Below are 15754 nucleotides of genomic sequence, written 5' to 3'. Positions count from 1 at the left end.
TGACCCCTAGGAAGTACAGCCCAGGGGACATGTGGGGCTCAAACTCAGTGCAGCTCCTGCAGGACACAAACAGGGCTTTGGCTTGTTCTGGCATTGCTTAAAAAAGAGAACATTCAGTCTTAACAGCACAATTAAAAGCCAGAAGAAACCAAACCAGCCCTGTAGACTATAAATGCAGAAGGGTCTGCAGCTTCCTAGGAAGCAGGAAGAATGGGTAAAGAGGTATCTCGTCTGAACACAAGAGCCCATTACTATAAAGATGTCAGTTGTGTGTGTGTAACAGCCGTGTCTTGCCTTACTTAGCTTTCTGCTGGTGACCAATCACCTGAGATAATCAGCTTTTAAGCAAGTAAGGTTTGGGGCTAAGTTCCAAAGATTTGCCCATGGCCTGTCGGCTTGAGTGTACAGAGAACAAACTTCACAGTGGCAGATCTTGCTCCTAGTACCCTGGAAGCAAAGGCTACATCGGGGTGCAATAACTCACTTCCTCCCACAAGACTCCAAGCTGGTGAATTAGCAGTGAGCAAGACTAGTGGGTGGTACAAGCTTTTAACTCCAGGAGGCAGAGACAGGCAGAACTCCTCACTAAGGTCCAGGTTAGCCAGCTGTTACATGGTGAGACCTTGAATTGAAAAGTGGCTGCCTCATAGCATGACCTCCCCCGCCCCCCTTTTAAGATTTATTTATTTTATGTATATTATTTTATGTATGTGAGTACATTGTCACTATCTTCAGATACACAAGCAGGCATCGGATCCCATTACAGATGGTTGTGAGTCTCCATGTGGTTGCTGGGAATTGAACTCAGGACCTCTGGAAGAACAGTCAGTGTTCTTAACTACTGAGCCATCTCTCCAGCCCTAGCAATGACCCTTAAGGGAGACATTTAAAACCCAAAGTATAGGACACGTCCACAAAGCAGATCGAACCAGATCTACTTCATGTTGAAACTGAGGGTAGGCAGAAAAGGCCTTCAAAAAGCTCAAGGGAAGCCTACTTGGCCCACTAAACCAGAACCAAAGGAAGAGCACTATTTAAGTTGTATTCAAATTTATTAAAAAATAAACTATAAGAAACTGTACAAGAAGCGAATGAAGGCACTGGCTAGGCAGGAAGAAAATCAGCACAAGGAGCATGGGCCCTCCCTCGGCAGGCAGGGTCTTGTGCTCCTCCATCACAGGCTCCAAGAACGTTCTGGAAAAGTGTGCAAACACTTCTAAGTTGCTCTTTATCTAAAAGGGGAAGAAACAGTCCAGAAACACAACTCATGGCAAAGCAGCAATGGTTTTGGTAAATTCTGTCACCTGAACACAACCCCAGCCTTCTAAGGAGCCTGAAACAGAGGGGCTGGTCAAGAAGAGTGCTCTAGAGAGGGGCAGGAGAATAAGTACAGTCATTTCACCCTTGGCCCAGGGGCTCATGGGTAAAGGTCTGCATTGAGCATCACCCCACCCCGACAGGGCACAGAGCCCCTGGTGGAAGTGGGCTGTGTCTATAGAATGTGACTGAGCCTCGTCCAGACAGAGTCCTGTGCTGACCTCAGAACTGCTGTAGGATCAGCTTGCGTTTCAGGTCACGGCTGAACTTGTTGATTTTGAAGAGGTCGCTGTCGTAGAAGGCGGAGAGGTTGTGGATATTGATCTGCCTGGCCTGAAGAAAAAATGGCATCAGAGCCATTAGCAGGGGAAGATGCCAGCCCTCATCTCTGGAAGGGCTGTGTTGGTTCAGAGCTCCAAACCGGAGCTTCTCCAGCCTCACAGGTACTCGGACAAGGCTGCTGATACCGGTTTCCCTGTGCCTATCTCTAGTTCAACTGCCTATTACCCAGTAAGCGTACCAAAGATGGCCACAAGCTCCCAGAGCAACAAGCCCTGACCCTGCCCTTTCTTCCATACCTTGTCCGTCAGGTCCTTCTCAGGTATTTCGATGGTGTCCTGCTGGGCCCCAAAGCGGTTACGTTGGTATGTCACCTGCTCAGCCACCAACTGCTTCAGTATGAAGAGCAGCAGGTCATTGTTATCCCGACGGAAGGAGAGATATCGGGCAAAAGTCTGCGGGAAGAGGACAGAGGTCAGAAGCCAGTTCACTTGCCGGGTCTTGTCAGGTCACCTTCATGGCATAAGAAGCTTCCCTGATATGCCTAGACCACAGCTAACCAAGGCTCCAGGCCAGTCTTCCAGTCCCTAAAACAGGCCAGGAACCAGGCCTCAGCCATACCCACCTTGCGCATGCTGCGCATGACACTGAACTTTTGGGTGTCAATGAAGCTCTCCAGCATCACGCGGATGGCCATGTTGACATCATCTTCCATCACGTAGTCTCGCAGGTGCATGCGTGCATGGGCCTCTGCCATGCGGATCATGGACTCGATGTGTCGCACTGTGATGGGAATACTGCCTGTTGCCTGCAGAGAACAATGTTGAGGCTTTCCTCAGGAGGAGGAAGAGGAAGGAGAGAAGGAAGAGGAGGAGGAGAAAGTACCAGAGGCAAACGCCAGGCAGCCAGAGCCAAGGGGGCCAATGGAGCAACATCTACAGCTATGCTCAGCTCCAATGCCAGGTGCAAAACCTGGCCTGTGTGGCCACCACTGGCACCAACCAGTGCCTGCTCTGCCCTTAGCCTGTATCCCCGGTCGGTTACACCTGCGTCTAGCTTACACGGAGCATTATGTGATCCAGAACAATGAGAGTGAAGCCATCGTTTGTGTATGAACCGAGCTGAAGGCTTTGAAGATGGTGGATAATGTTAACAAAAAAACCCCAGCTGGTTTCTTGGTTAGGTGTGATAAGATGGCCCAGTGGCCTTGAGATCTAGTACAAAACAGGGAACTCACACCAGCTAATACAGACCTTTAGCAATCAGAGACTAAGACACTCTTGCACACAGTTAAAAGCGCAACTGTAGCTCAGTGGTTAAGACATGGAACGCCCACTTTTTCCAATGCTAGGGAAGGTATTATGCCCATGCAAGTCAGGCCCTCACCTCAGAGTGGTGCCAAGCCCCAGGGGTTCCTCCTTAATACTGCCTGCTCTGACCCCACTCTGCAGCTGGGTCAGAAAACCAGCACAGTGCCCCTCCAGCTCACCATGGACTCCTTCCTCAGGTCGCTGTACATCCTGGCCACTTTGTCCTGGTCCATCTGGTTGAGCTTTGGGCGGACCCGTTCCTTGGCATAGATGATATACTTCTTCAGGACCTCCTGAGGCAGGGGCTCCACACCGTATGTGTTGGGCATGGCTGGCTCTGTGGTGCCACCGTTGGTCAGCCCTTCGTCCTTCTTGTTGCTGGGGTGGTGTCTGACATGGCTGCCAACCACAAAACGGGCCAGCATCTCATCCTAGGACAGGAGATCAGGAAGGCACAATAAGGGTGTGGATAGGAAGGCAGGAAAGGCTACACAGCAAGGAGAGTGACTGCCACATGTGACTGAGGCTAGGCAGGCTCATGCATGGAGTTAATGCTAGGCTTTGAGAAGGGGCAGGAGATAGCCATACACCAGTGACAATCCCAGCTACTCAGGAGAGGAGACAGGACTTGAACCAAGGAATTGAGAAAAACTCCTTAGTCTTAAAACAGCAAATAAACATAGAAAAGATAATGGAAAATAATAAGCTAAGCAAAACAAAAATGGAACCAAGGTGAATCCAGTGGCCAAGAGTCTCTCACCATAGGGCAGTCTGAGAGGCATCTGGTAGGGGAAGAGGGCACTCCAGGGGAAAAAGCCCATTTAAAGCCCGGGGTCACCTCTTTTGGGAGACCAGGCAATGGGTTGATTTAACATGGAGACAGCAGCTGCAGAGCTGGCTGGGGCAGTCACAGCAGCCATCCCCTGTACAGCAGGTGCAGGGTGGATGTAGAACATGTGCTGGCCACAAAGCAGAGCTTTTGTGGGTCGCCATGGAGGACAGGTGCCGTGTAATTTATTCTTTTAACTGGCAGGCAAATAAGCAACCAACCTAGACAACAGCAGCCCCTTGGGTGAGAGGGCAGAGCTAGAGGAAGGGACAGGACAGGGTATAGTTTGTGACTAAGCAGCCAGGGAGGGTCTGAGGAATCAATAAAAGGTCACGATGACACCTGGGTGTGAGGACCTGTCCACCCAGCACACACACAGCACAGCCCAAGCTCCAGGCAATGGCCCAGAACCTACGGCTGCACCAGGGATATGGGGATGTACCTGAACAGGATCAATAGTGTCCCTCACCACACACAGGACATCAAAGCGGGAAATGATGGGCTCTGTGAGGTCTACATTCTCTGAGAAGGTCAGTGAAGGGTCGTAGCGGCCCCCTGAAAGATGAGGAGGAAAACTCTCAGTGTATCCATCCATCCTTCCATCCCTCCAGGGTTCTGGAAGCTTTTCCAGGACCAGGGTGCCTCTAGGGCAGAGTTGGGGGGAAAAGGAGGGGATTGGAGACACTATGCCTGATTCCATTAGAACCAGAGCTTCTCCAAAGCAAAGTCCCAGAAGATAAATGGGCCCCTGAGTGTGAGTCACCTACTGGCTGGGCTGGGGCTGCACCCAGGCAAAGGATCAAAGCACCCAAAGGTGGTGTAAGAACAGATGGACCATCACCCCAGGTTCCCAAGACCTTCCTCCTCTGTCCCCATCTGGTAGGACATTGGGTGACTGTGTCTGCGGCCATCCGCAGGCCATCCTACAGCGGCATACCTATGGGGTTGGCAGCAGCTATGACGGTGCAGCGGGCTTGCAGTGAGGTAACGATGCCAGCCTTGGAGATGGAGATGCTTTGCTGTTCCATGGCCTCGTGGATGCTGGTCCTGTCCTGGTCATTCATCTGCACAACACAGGGCATCACAGGAGGCCTCGACACTACCTAGTAAAGCCCCTCACCACCGAGAGCTCAGCCCCAGAGCCCAGATACCCACCTTGTCAAACTCATCAATGAGACACACGCCCCGGTCGGCCAGAACCAGGGCTCCAGCCTCTAAGGTCCACTCTCTGCTGACAGGATGCCGCTGAACATACGCCGTGAGACCCACGGCTGATGCACCCTGGCCAGTGGTGAAGATGGCACGGCTAGACACTTTCTCGATGTATTTGAGGAACTGGGACTTCGCTGTGCCAGGGTCCCCACACAGGAGCACATTGATGTCACCTCGAACCTTGTGCTTTCCACCTGCAGGAGGAGACCGGGATGGAGACAGATAGGAGGGCCAGAGGGCAGGCTAGATCCCTCCAACTCAAACCTGTTCCTCAGCAAAGCAGGGGGTACCCATCCCCAGGACCCTAGTAAGCTGAGTCTAGAGAAATAGGCTATGGAGCTTTGGGGCATAAGCAAAACAGCAGACATATCACAAAACCCTGAGTGGGCCCTGCACACCAGAGAGGTGATGAGATTATAGCCTGAGAGCGGACCCCAGCCAACCAGCAGAGACAGTCCATCAGAGTGGACCAGGGTGAGCCAAGTCCACGCTCCCTCAGTCTCTTGTTAATGCTCACGCTTAAAACAAAGACCCTATAATCCCCTCAGGGACAGCTGGCTGGGGGGCTCACCTGGGTTCTTGGGCTCCCCTCCAAACAGGGCCAGAGCCAGGCCTCTCTTGATGTCTTCATGCCCATAGATGGAGGGCGCAATGCTGGCAAAGATCTGAGGAACGGGGGAGACCCATGAGCAAACCTAACAGGCAGGCAAGACATTTAAGTTCCCACTTTGCTTCTCTCAGTGACTGACGACCATTAGGGCGTGAAAAGTCAAATAAATTCCTTTACTCCCCCAAGCTGCTTTTGGTCCTGATAGGGAACGGAAACCAGAACAGACTTTTCCCTTTAGAGGCCAGATAGAACCACGAATAAAATATGAGACGCTCAAAGCAGCAAAACTGGCCATGACTGGCATCTATGACATGGGGCAGAGGACAGTGCTGCACATGTTATCCCCAGAAGCCACAATCCCATCCCCAGATACTCAGTCTCCAGTACAACCGTCGGGCCAGCAGGGCTTGGTACCATACACAGTAGGCTCCAGTCAAAAGGAGCTGAGCCTTTGCCCTTCTGGTACACGAAATCTTCTGTCATGTCATGAAGGCCCTTGCCTCAGGTAACCTTTGATCTTAGATGTCCAAACTCCCGACAGAGCTGGGCTGCTGCCCCCGTATCAGAGCCTGCCACCAAGGCCCATATTCTGAGGCCCCACTCAATGGGTAGGGTGCCTGGTTCTGAGGTGTAGCCCTGCCCTGACACCTGCCTTCTCTCCGATTTGCTGATCCTTGGAAAGACTGGTGATCATCTTCACGTCCTCATCAGTAAGCTCACCCACGGCCACTTTGTTGTCCTTCTTGGCAACATGGTTGGCCAGGATGATGGTGGCGAAGACAGGAAAGCCGTTGGTGGTGTTAAGTGAGCCATCATAATTATTGTGGTAAATGCCGGTCAGCTCCTGGGAAAGGGTGGTCGAAGGGTGCAACCTGAGGTCCTGAGCCAAGATAGGGCCCACATCCGTGCTGCCTTCCCCTATCTCCATCCCATGCTCCCCATAAGACGAACACCCCAACAAGCTCAGAAACACAAGCTTTGTCTCACTGTTCTTTACACAGGAGCAAGGGGCAGAGGAAGGGGCTGTTCATTAAAGGCTACATTCTCAACTTGGCACAACTACAAAGTGTTAGTGAGGTCACTTAAGTTGTGCTTTTGGGAGGAGCTACCCAGACTGACACATCTCCCAGTTCTGCTTCCTGGCTCCATGAGATGTGCAGCTACATCCACAGCCACAGGCCCAAACACCATGAACTAAGGCCTCGGGCGCCGACCCAAGATAAACCTTTACTCTTGTAATATCACAGCAAAACTGAGCACCCACCAGTCCAACCAGCAGGAGAAAAGCTCTCCTAACTCAAGAGTGCCAGGCTGAGCTCACCCTACCTCCAGTGGCCATGGCAGAGACTACCAGTTCCTAACATTCACTCACTATCTCGTCTCCTGGCTTGCAGCTGTCCACCAGATCAGCAAGGAGGATGGCATCCTTGGAACGGGGCAGCCGGCCAGCTGCCACCTTGCCGGGACTCTCCTGGATGCGGATCCGTTGGTAGTTCTGATAGATGGTCTGCACAGGATAGAGAAGATCATGGTTCCTACACAGCCAACCACTCTCCTCCAAGCACAGCTTTCCTATGTGCTCTGACCTTACTGCGGGCCACAATCGCCACAGAGACCGACCAAAGGGCAGGCCAAGCATGACTCAGCAAGTCTCATCACTGCCACATCCCTAGGCAGTGTCTTCCTCCTCCCGGGCTCCAGCATCTGTTCTGTGCCCCAGAGCCTAGATTCAAGTGTGTCCACAGTTGGCCGAAAGGGATGCTGGGCTTTAAGCATGACCTTATGAGGGTCGAGCTGGGCCATGGGTATGCAGCATCTACAGCAGCACCCACAAGCAGCAGACCACATGGTAGAGCTGTGCTATGTCCCATAACATCCCACTAGTTCGTTTATTATCCAAAAAGGAGAAAACATACTACAGCCTGGGCTGCAAATGTCCCGCATGGCCTATTTGTAGGGCACTGATTCTTCTGTCCACGTATGAGAGACGATGGAGCCTTGTGGGAGGCCTTAGGTCATAGAGGTACACCCCTGCAGGGGACTGAAGCATCCTGGCTAGTCTCTTGTTCTCTTCTGTGTCTCCGATGTGAGGTGAGCAGTTTGCTGTACTGCACACCATCACGGCTACACACAGGCCCAAAGCCACAGGGTCAACTGACCCCGAACGCCAACTCTAAAACCAAGCCATAAATCAACTTTCCTCCTTCAAGTCAATGACGCCAGGGGTTTAGTTACAGGAACCCAGAGCTGACTGATCCACAGGACACAGTGGCTAAAAGAGCACAGTATCAGGTCATGGTGGTGTATACCTTTAAGCCCAGAGTTCCAGAGGTAACGTTAGGTAGATGTCTGTGAACTCTAGGCTAGTCATGGTTACAGTGAGGCCCTGTCCGAATAGAAGAAGCACACAGTCATGCTCGCCTGATCCTCAGGACACTGCTGCACAGGAGACCTTAGACAATCAAGCCTCCAAACACCTGTTTTTACATGAGAAGAGAGCCGTGGAACCTCCCTCCCAGAACATAATCAAGACAAAGACCCAAGGAACACTCCAGGCAGCCAGCAAGGCCAGCACACACTTGACCCCACTTGTTAATCCCTTCTTTGTACAGCTCAGTGTCCTGGGGCCAAAGTCCAAGTTTGAGACACGGCTAAGGTGGGGCTGCAAAGGACAAAGGGTTACAGCTAAGTGCAGCCTTGGAGCTGGGTCACCCAGGTTAAAGCAGACCTGGGCTTGAACACCGTCATGGGCAACCTCCTGGCCAGGCAGCTCTAAACTAGACAGCTCAGAACCACAGAAAGCATCATGAGTGCTAACACTCCCAGAGCCAGGCAGCAGTGGGGGAGAGGAGGGGCAGCTGCAGATGAAGACAAGCACAAAGGCATGCATGCTGGCCCCAGGATTTCAGAGTCAGGAGGTACACAGTCTCCCAAGCAAGGCTCTGCAGGATCCAAGGTGGTATAACCCTGGACACACCCACAAAGCACCAGGAGCCAGTCAGGCCCACCAAATGAGACGACTGACGGTCCAGGTGCCCATGTGATAGGCAGGTAGGTGCTCTACTGGGGTGGACAGGTGTAAGTGGCCCTGTTTGCCACTATCTTTAGAGATCACTAATGTGGACACACCGAACATCACCTAGTTTCAAATATACTGAATTACTGAAGACATGGGGTCAATCTACTTCGTGCTGCCATGTTTAACTGCCTCAAAGTCTTCTGGCCCTGTAGATGGCCCAGGCCTTGCATACTGAAGATAGCACGGCGGGTCTGTGCTACTCACCTCCTCCATGTTGATCTCAAAGGGCCCAGTTGACTGACACTCAGGGCAGGAGCCAGGCTTCACCTCCTGGTTCTGAGACTGGCAGAAAGGCCCCAGTATAAAGTTGCACTTGCTACAGTTATACTTGACCATGCTGAGCTGGGGCAGGACTCCAGTGCAGCTGGTCACCACGCCGCTGGTACGGATGAGCTGGTTCAGGTGTAGCTGCCTGTGTTGAGAGGTAACAAGCACATCAGAGACGTCAGAGGCTATGGGGCCACTTCCTTCACCACTCTCTGGATGAGGCCCCGCTGTCCCACACTGCTCACCTCAGTGAACGCAGCTCCTCCACCAGGGGCAGGTGGGAGATGCGCACATGAATGTGGTTGGTGATGCGGTCATATTTAGGGTACATGGCCAGCACAACCTCCAGGGCAGCCTCATCGAAGATCTGCAGCAGCTCAGCGGGTGCCTCAGGTAGGAAGTATGCCAACACATGTTCCCGGGCTGCCAGGTCTTCATAATTTACCACCAAACTCTCCCGGTTCTCTGAGGAGGATAGTGGATGGGACAAATGACATAGCTGGGGGCCATGAAGGTGTCTAACATCTTAGAACCCTGCTGGCCAAACCCCTCTACCCAAAACAAACCTGAGAGGGACAGAAAGTCCAGTTTACACCCTAGACCCACTACCTGTGGCTGTGCAATAGAGACCCAAGTGATAATATTAACAGCACACAGAGCTCTGGGGATGTCATTTCCAGGAGAAATAGAGAGAGCCCTCAGGCTACAGAGCAGAGTGCCACAGGCCATGGAGAAGCTACTGTCATTGCTGGAGGGGCTGCCACAGCCCCAAGCTGTTGTACCCTGTAAAGCCAATACTGTCACATAGAAATGCTCCCACTTTTGGATCAAAGTTGTAAAGCACAGGCTGGGGAGTGGTTCAGTGGGAGAACACTCGCTAGGCTCTGGGTTCAACCTGACTGCAAAAACCATCAACCGAACTGAACCAACCTACCAAACAAACCAAAACAAAGAAATAAGCCCTCCAAAAAACAAAACAGGGTACTAATACATTTTTAAGCACGTCTTCAAACAGCCTAGCTCTGGTGCAGATGGAGGAAACCTTGGGTTCCGCAGGTTCTGTCCTTGCAACCAAATGTTTCTGTCCATTATGTGCTCTGTGTGGTACAACGAAGCCAGAAGGATACAGAAGCCAGGCCACCCTCACCCTTTACTGCTGAGACGGAACCAGGACCTCACTCATGGTGAGTGCTGCTCCTCACCCCAGACTATCGGGAACATACCTTTGCACATATCACTGATACGCTCCTTGAAGACGTTGTGGCCATGGCTGTCCACGTGGGTGCGCAGGAAGTTCTTGAAACGGTGGTGGATCTCCAGCCTGGGCCCTGCCATGCTCACCCACTCGCGCACCGAGTGGCCCTTGAGGTCCTCCAGGTTCTCAATACTCTCAATCATCTCTTCATCCTCCTCGCCATCCTCTGTGGCACGGTCTGTGTGGCGGCGCTTACGGGCAGGCCGCTCCTCATCTTCTTCGTCGCTGTCTTGGGTAGTAGCAAGGAACTCCTGTGAGCAAGTCTCTCCCAGCATCCTTTGCACAACACTTGCCACCCATGTCTTCCCCACTCCCGAGGCTTTGGTGGTCCAAGTGGCACCTTTGGGATGCCCACCACACATACCGTACAGCAGCCCACGACGCATGCGACCCAGGCCTCTGCCAGCCTCACGGTCCCGCTGCCTCATAGCCCGCTCAGCTGCCTCCCTCTGACTGGCTGTCAGCTCCTCCACATCTTCATCATCCAGGGCCAATCCCTCTGCCTCGTAGACATCGAGCTCGGGAATGGGACGGTAGTCTCTGCAAGAGGCCAGCAGTGGACAATGAATCCTCAAACAACCCACCTGACAATTAGTTCTGCTCCACAGGCTTTGCTGGACAGCTGCAAACAGGAAGTTGAAATGTTCAAGAAAATGATTTAGGGACTCCATCAAGGAAGCACTAGTCACCAGGATGGAAAAGGGGGTCCGTCTGTATGCATGAGGTACACGTGAGTCTGGGCAGGAGAGCAAGTCCCACATCCACAGCGCCACCTGCTGGTGATATGTGATGGCTGCAGCCAATGCTTCCCCTATATGCAGTCTCCCAACCTAACCTGCTCTTGAGAGAATTACCAACAAAGTATCAAATAAGGTCATTTTTACAGTCACCAATTGGCACCATTTTCATCAGAAACTAGAAAGCATGAAAACTGTCACAGCCAGGGAGGAAATGGGGGACTCAGAACACAGGACAGAAAGTACAAAAACCTAATAAATGCAATAGAATTCTTTGGATAACGAAAGTGGGAAAATCTCTAGAATTTCAGGACACCAATGGAAATATGCAAGGTACTAACTGGCTAACCAGGACTTCTCTCAACAGTGTGAACACATCTGGGGCTAGAGATGGTTCAGGGGTTAAAAGAGCAATGTACTACTCTTACTCTTTTTTTTTTTTAGACAGGATTTCTCTGTGTAGCTGTGGCTGTCCTGGAACTCAAGAGATCTACCTGTCTTTGCCTCCCAAGTGCTGGGATTAAAGCTGTGTGTGCCATGGCACCTACCTCACAAACTGCTCTTGCTGAGAGAATAAGAATTCAATTCCCAGCACCCATACTGGGCACCTGCACTTCAAATGTATGTACCCACAGATACACCCACATATAACTTTTTAAATCAAACAACAGCAAAACAACAACCACCATTTTAACTGGGTGTAGTAGTACACAGCCTTACTTCCAGGAGCCAGGAGGCCATCAGGCAGATCTGAGAGTTTGAGGTCAGTCAAGGCAAACTTTAAAGGAGTTAGAGGTAACATCCCAGGGTGATCAGTGGACAAACCCACAGGGTAGATTATCACTCAACCTTAAAACAGAAGGGGACTCTGACAGGTGAACCTGCATGGATGAATCTCGACGACGTTTCACCAATGGATTAAGCCATACAACTCCTATGGGGTCCTAAGGGGTCAGACCCAAATGGGGATAGGAAGTCAGTGTTCTGGGGGGAGATTCAGTTTTGAGACAATAAAAAGTTCTGGAGGACTGAGGCAGATGAATGCCACTGAGCCACACTAAAAATGGAGAAGACACTTTGCTGTGCATTTATAATTGAGGGGGCTGGGCTGGAGAGAAGGCTCAGCAGGACCTGAGTTCCCAGCTCTCAGTTCAGGCAGCTCATAAACCAACCTGTAGAACTCCAACTTCAGGGGGGGATCTGACACTTTCTTCTGGCTTCTGCGGCCACCTATACACCCATGTGCATAAACTCCAGACACTCGAGGACACACACTTTTTTTTTTCTTTTTTTATATGGGGGATCTCCAAAGAGCTCCTAACTCCCGATAAGAAAATGGAAGTAGGGGCTGGAGACATGGCTCAGTAAAGAGCAATGGCTGCTCTTCAGGAAGACCTGGGTTCAATTCCCAGCTCACAACTGTCTGTAACTCCAGTTCCAGGGGACCCAACACCCTCACACAGATATACGTGCAGGTAAATAAAACCACCAACGCACATAAAGTAAACAAATCATTTTTTAAAATTTAAAAAGAAAATGAAATGGAATTAGAGGGTGCTAAGACTTTGACACCAGAAAGGTCAGAGAGCAGATCCCAGTGTGTCCCAGGATGACACCCTCCCTATGCCTTCTCGCCAACTGAACACAACCCAGACAGACAGGCTGCCTGAAAAGCCCTCGCCCAGTGGCTCAAGTCTGAGCAGTCTCTTTCCAGGTGACCGCGTGTTTGGTCCTTGAAAGGAAGCATCATCTAACGGAGGGCCAAGCCCAGCTTCCCTACGGTGCCCGAGTCCCAGAGTCCCCTCAAAGTGGTGCCATCTCATCTTTGAGGGGTGATGTGATTTTATAGTTGATCATCAGGACTAAGGGACAAGTGCAGTGCAACAGGCTGCAAGCTCTTTCCTCAGTGCCACAGGCCTCCCCACAGAAGCAGGGACCTACTAGGGAAACAGACCCCTGGAGTTCTCCCTTCCTCAGAGTGACTGGCTAATGTTCTCAAACTACCCTCTCAAAACAAACAATTTCAAAACCGCCAAAGGCAAGGCAAAGCAGGTAGACGTGCAGACTAGTTCTGTGCAGAATGTAATAGTTTCTGAGAAGAGTGGGTTCTGATCCTTAAAGGATCTCAGTCACCTGAAGCACACTCAGTGAGGTTCTAGTTAGCCTACACTGAGGCCCACAAACCACACAATCTGGGTTTCATCAAATTTCAACTCCAGCAAGGCGTCCTCTGACCTCCACAAGCATACCATGGCACATGCACCCACACACAAACACACAGTGAGTCATGCAATTAAATATTAAAAAAAAATAATACATTTAAAAAAAATGACTGGCTGCTCTTGGAGAAGACCTGGGTTCAGTTGTTCCCATCCACATAGTAGTAACCTCATTAACTCCAGTTTAATGGGGCCTGACACCCTCTTCTGGTCTCTGCAGGCATAGGTATGCATGTGGTAAAACACTCAATACGTTAAAAAAAAAAAGACTTTACTTTGAAGACACTGCAGAGTGAAATGTTGGCACAAAAGGATGAACACAGTGATTCCAGCCCTAGTAATATGATTAGAACTGGGATCAACAGGCAGAAGAGACCACAGTGGGGGTGATAAAAATGGTGCTCAGAAAGCATGCACGGACCATCCCTGTGCTGTATATATAAGGATAAGGCTTATATATAGAAATTAGCCTCTTTCCATACAAAGTCAGATAGTCCTCAGACATCTCCAAAATGTCTCTCACTTTAAAGAAGAGGTTATAAAAGCCAGGACAGTCAGGGTTATGCAGTGAAACCTTGTCTCAAACAACAACAATAAAAACAACCAAACAAAACCAGAGGTACAAATACAAGAATAAGAAGAGGTGGCACAGGAGGCCCCCTGAGAGCAATTCTGCAGGGAAGCCCTTGACGCTGAGCCCAGGATGATCTGTATCAACTCCTTTCATACATGGGCGTTCATTGCAGACCTTGTCTCTTCATATGTAGCCTGGTGGTGCTTAAAGCAAATGGAGCAGAAAATTACAGTCCCTACGAAGGCTCATAGCCCTCCGATATCCCCTATGGAAAGGTACAAAGGGAAGGTGACACAGGCTCCTATGTGGTCACAGGTCTACATCCCGCTGGATGTTTCCTGACAGCCTCAGACCTTCTGTATGTCTGCTTACAAACCTGAACACTTACTTGGGACCCAGAGCCTGACGCAGGCTGGTGCAAGTTTGCTGACTGAACCCATCTTTCTGAGTTGGTGCCACCCTGCAGGGCTCTTCAGATCAGACTCTGTGGGTCCTGTTCTCCTGGGCTGGGGTTTGCCTGGGCCTTAGCATCTAGTTTGAACTCTATACAGTGAGCTAACGAACACCCACTCCCCCAATCCCAACCAAACCACATTCAAAGGCAAAGTCACCAGGTTGGTTCATACACTCATGGGTCCCCAAGGCCAGGCTACCAGACACAAGGGTCCTTCTGCTAAGCCACCTAACCACAGCCCAGACTGAAAATACCTCTCCATGCCATCACCAATGAGTTCCTCTCCATCCTCTTCTTCCTCCACAGGCCCCTCCGTGCCCAGCAGCCCCTCGGACTCATCCTCAAATGGGGGGAGGTCTCTGCCAGGGCTGGAGGTAAGAGCGTCAGCACGTCTGGAGCTGCGGCCTGGGCTGGAAGTGGGGGGTTCACTGATCCGTCGCCGCTGAGGGGCAGGGCTAGATGCTGCCGAGAAGGACTCAGAAGACTCCTGCAAGAGAGACAGTTGGAGTCAGACACTGGAGGGACACAGGGTGACAGCTTCCTAGTTACCATGGAGCCTTCCCACAGTCTGTCTCCTGTACACTAGGCGTTGTTCTCAAGGACACAGAAGCCCCTCAGACCACTCTGTGTCTCTCATGAAAAACCGGAGGGAGGGAGATTTTTATAACCTGTTTATAATCTATCTCCACACCCCATTCACCCCAAACTCCACAAGATGCTGGGTAATGGAACAAGAGGGTGAAGACAAAGAGGCATCTAGGAACACTATCCTAGAACTGAATGGTAGAAAGAACAGACCTTTAACCTTTAATGAGTCATGACAACGCTAACAGTAAAAATTGGAAGGCCCAGCCAGACGTCACAGGAATGTAATCCAGAATACCTGGAGGCTGAAGTCTGAGGATCGCCAAGTTCAAGGTTAATCCGCACTTCAGAGAGTTCAAGCCCAGCTTGGGTTACTTACTGAGACCCTGAGTGTGTCCCCCCCCCCACCCCGAGACAGAGTTTCTCTGTGTATTCTGGCCGTCCAGAAACTCTGTAGAACTCAAAGATCCGCCTGCCTCTAGCTCCCTAGTGCTGGGATTAAAGGCGTGCGCCTCCACCGCCCAGCTATGAGACTCTCAAGAGAGTAGGGGTGCATGCAGCTACGTGGTAGCCTGCTTTCCCTACATGCGCGAGATTCTGAGTTCCATTTCCTGCATCTTCACCACCAAAAGTGCGTGGAGACCCGGGGCCTAAGAACACATGAGGGGAGCAGAGACGATCCGTCCCAGACCGGCGCAGGTAGCCCCGCACTCAGGCCTGCCACTGGAAGGAGATACGGGCCAAGCAAGCCGAAAACGCTGAATACCGCCCGCCCGGGATCGACACACAACTCACCGCCATCCCTGCGCTAGCTTCACCGCACCAGCTGCCACCGGTTTTCGCGCGAAAACCGGATCACGTGACCCGCCCTTGCCCGGGAAGCTCCAGGGAGGACTCAGACGTCACGACGTCCGCGTCTATCTAGGACGGAAGGAGGGCTTGAATGTCTGGGCACGCCCACACCATGAAGCCCCGCCCCGTTCCCTGGAAATCCGCCCACAGCTTTCAAAAAGGCTGAGCCCACGCC

The 15754-nt window shown here is 51.5% G+C and overlaps 1 protein-coding gene across 3 annotated transcripts; it reads right to left on the bottom strand.

Annotated features, from left to right (window-relative positions):
• Positions 1-1028: 1028 nt before the first annotated feature.
• Mcm2 (minichromosome maintenance complex component 2) lies at positions 1029-15601 on the bottom strand. Of its 3 annotated transcripts, none has more exons than XM_032906125.1 (16): positions 15523-15601; positions 14397-14629; positions 10523-10698; positions 10127-10387; positions 9149-9368; positions 8841-9048; positions 6930-7064; positions 6210-6401; positions 5519-5612; positions 4891-5141; positions 4673-4799; positions 4178-4290; positions 3086-3337; positions 2222-2404; positions 1896-2051; positions 1029-1650 (listed from the first exon to the last, which is right to left on the bottom strand). In XM_032906125.1, exons 1-16 carry the CDS (start codon positions 15526-15528, stop codon positions 1540-1542), a joined length of 2718 nt encoding a protein of 905 aa, XP_032762016.1. In that variant the 5' UTR covers positions 15529-15601; the 3' UTR covers positions 1029-1539. The 3 variants fall into 3 exon arrangements, 2 of the variants coding, with proteins under 2 accessions (XP_032762016.1, XP_032762015.1); XR_004388282.1 differs by having other exon boundaries at positions 1034-1232; positions 1539-2051; XM_032906124.1 differs by having other exon boundaries at positions 1029-2051.
• Positions 15602-15754: the final 153 nt, after the last annotated feature.

The sequence above is a fragment of the Rattus rattus genome, chromosome 6, assembly GCF_011064425.1.
Source record: "Rattus rattus isolate New Zealand chromosome 6, Rrattus_CSIRO_v1, whole genome shotgun sequence".
Classification (NCBI taxonomy): Eukaryota; Metazoa; Chordata; class Mammalia; order Rodentia; family Muridae; genus Rattus; species Rattus rattus.
This window is presented reverse-complemented; position numbering and strand designations above follow the sequence as displayed.